Source organism: Nicotiana tomentosiformis, chromosome 1 (assembly GCF_000390325.3).
Source record: "Nicotiana tomentosiformis chromosome 1, ASM39032v3, whole genome shotgun sequence".
Taxonomy (NCBI): domain Eukaryota; kingdom Viridiplantae; phylum Streptophyta; class Magnoliopsida; order Solanales; family Solanaceae; genus Nicotiana; species Nicotiana tomentosiformis.
Window position 1 is genome coordinate 96,929,368 of NC_090812.1, and position 2,127 is coordinate 96,931,494.

General features: G+C 37.8%; 1 protein-coding gene across 1 annotated transcript; it reads right to left on the reverse strand.

Annotated features, from left to right (window-relative positions):
• Positions 1–364: 364 nt before the first annotated feature.
• On the reverse strand, positions 365–1,610 carry LOC138907286 (uncharacterized). Its single transcript, XM_070197879.1, has 3 exons — positions 1,292–1,610; positions 726–871; positions 365–484 (listed from the first exon to the last, which is right to left on the reverse strand). The coding sequence occupies exons 1-3, from the start codon at positions 1,608–1,610 to the stop codon at positions 365–367; spliced, it is 585 nt and encodes a 194-aa protein (XP_070053980.1).
• Between the last annotated feature and the right edge of the window lie 517 nt (positions 1,611–2,127).

Genomic DNA, 2,127 nt, shown 5'->3' on the forward strand with positions numbered 1-2,127 from the left:
AATACTGAAAAGAACTTAAAGAATTTTTTCGATGACTTGGATATAAACATTCCTAGAGCCGCTACCCTACCTATTAATCTATGTACTTCTTTCTTGCTCGTGAGTACATCTGGTATTTCTTCAATAACTTTGATTTGTGGGGGATTTACTTCAATACCTCTGTTAGAAACAAGAAAACCCAAAAATTTACCTGAAGCTACGCCAAAAGCGTAGTTTTCCGGATTCAACTTCATGTTGTACTTGCGGAGAATTTCAAAGGTCTCAGCCAAATGTTGAATATGATCCCTTGCCTGTGTTGACTTTACCAACATATCATCTATATAGACCCTCATAGTTTTCCCCAAGTATTCTTGAAATATTTTGGTCACCAATCTTTGATACGTGGCTCCAGCATTTTCAAGCCAAATGGCATGACTTTGTAGCAATAAGTCCCCCTGTCTGTGATAAATAAGGTTTTTTCCTCATCTAAAGGGTCTGTTTTTATCTGATTATAACCAGAATAGGCATCTAAAAAACTTAAAAGCTCATGACATGTGGTAGAATCAATTAATTGGTCTTTGTGTGGTAAAGAAATTGAATCTTTAGGACAAGCCTTAGTTAAATCGGTATAATTAATCTACACAGACTCGCCATTTTTCATTCTTTTTTGGAACCATAACAGTATTAGCTAAACAGTCAGAATACTTTACCTCTCGTAGTGAACCGATTTTTAGCAGTTTTTATACCTCATCCTGGATCACTTGATTTTTAAATGCCCCTTGCTTCCTTTTCTTCTGCTTGACAGGTGGATGTAATGGATCCTCATTCAGCTTATGAGTCATCACCTCCGGTGGTATACCTATCATATCTGAATGCGACCAAGCAAAATAATCTGCATTAGCACGTAAATTTCCAATTAACTTACCTTTCATTTACGGGCTCAAGTTTGCTCCGATGTAAACCTTTCTATCTGGCCAGTGGACAAATAATATTACAGCTTCAAGCTCCTCCGTGGTTGTTTTGATGTTCTTATTTTCCTCTGGTTCTTGAATCACATCAGGTCTTGAATCCACATCAGTTTGACCTTGTGTTCTTTCTATTGAGGTATGGATAGAATTGTCCCCAACTGAATTCTTTAATTTCTATTTCGCGTCTGCATTGTTAGCTGTTGTATTTGCAATCACCACTAAATTAATACTTCGTAAGGCCTGTTGATCTCCCAGGATTTGTTGGATCCTCCACTGTGATGGGAATTTGATAACTTGATGCAACGTGGACGGGACAACATACATATCATGAATCTATGTCCTACATAAGATTATATTATAGGTCATGTCCGCATCTATTACCTGAAACTTTGTGTCTTTGATGACTCCTTCTTCAAATGTAGCCAACATAGCTTCTCTTTTCGTAACGATGCTTAAATTATCAAACCCAGATAATGACCACGCTTTTGGTATGATCTTATCATTAACTTTCATTTCATTTACCACTCTCAGTAAAATGATATTCACTGAGCGATCTTGGTCTATCAAAACTCGTTTAACATTAGTATCATGTACAAGTAAAGATATTACTAGTGCATTATTGTCGGGAATCATCAAGCCATCCATATCTTCGTCATCAAACATTATACAGTAACCTTCCAAGACTTGGAGAACTCGTTTCCCTTGAGTGACAGTGACCTTTGATGTTTTTTTTGCAGGTGCGTTACCCCATTTACTTCATCTCCACCAATTATGACGTTTACCATTCTCTTTGATGATGGAGGCTTTGGGGGTTCTTGCCTATTTTTCATGTATGATTGTTTTCCGTCCTCACTGAACAAATAAGTAAGATAACCTTGCTTCAGTAGATATTCAACTTCCCCTTTGCAAAAGCCTGCAGTCTGATGTTCTATGGCGGTGATCATTGTTAAACTCGCATCAGAAATCTAGGTTCCTTTTGTTTGGATCCGATCTCATCTCTTTTGGCCATCGTACCTTGTCTCCCATTCCTCTTAGAAAAGTCACCAATTCAGAAGTGCTGATGTTAAAACTATAATCTCCGATTCTTGCTTGAGTGCTGGAATCATTGCTTCGAGTATCCCCCTCCCTTTTGAATCGGGAAGAAGAACTCGCCTCTTTTTTCCTTGATCTCGAATCAAAA

Coding starts and splice junctions, on each gene's coding strand:
- LOC138907286 (XM_070197879.1), bottom strand. CDS start 1,610: ATGTTTGATGACGAAGATATGGATGGCTTGATGATTCCCGACAATAAT. Junction 872..1,291: donor GACCTATAATATAATCTTAT/GTAGGACATAGA, acceptor GTGCTAATGCAG/ATTATTTTGCTTGGTCGCAT. Junction 485..725: donor ATCAAGTGATCCAGGATGAG/GTATAAAAACTG, acceptor GGTTATAATCAG/ATAAAAACAGACCCTTTAGA.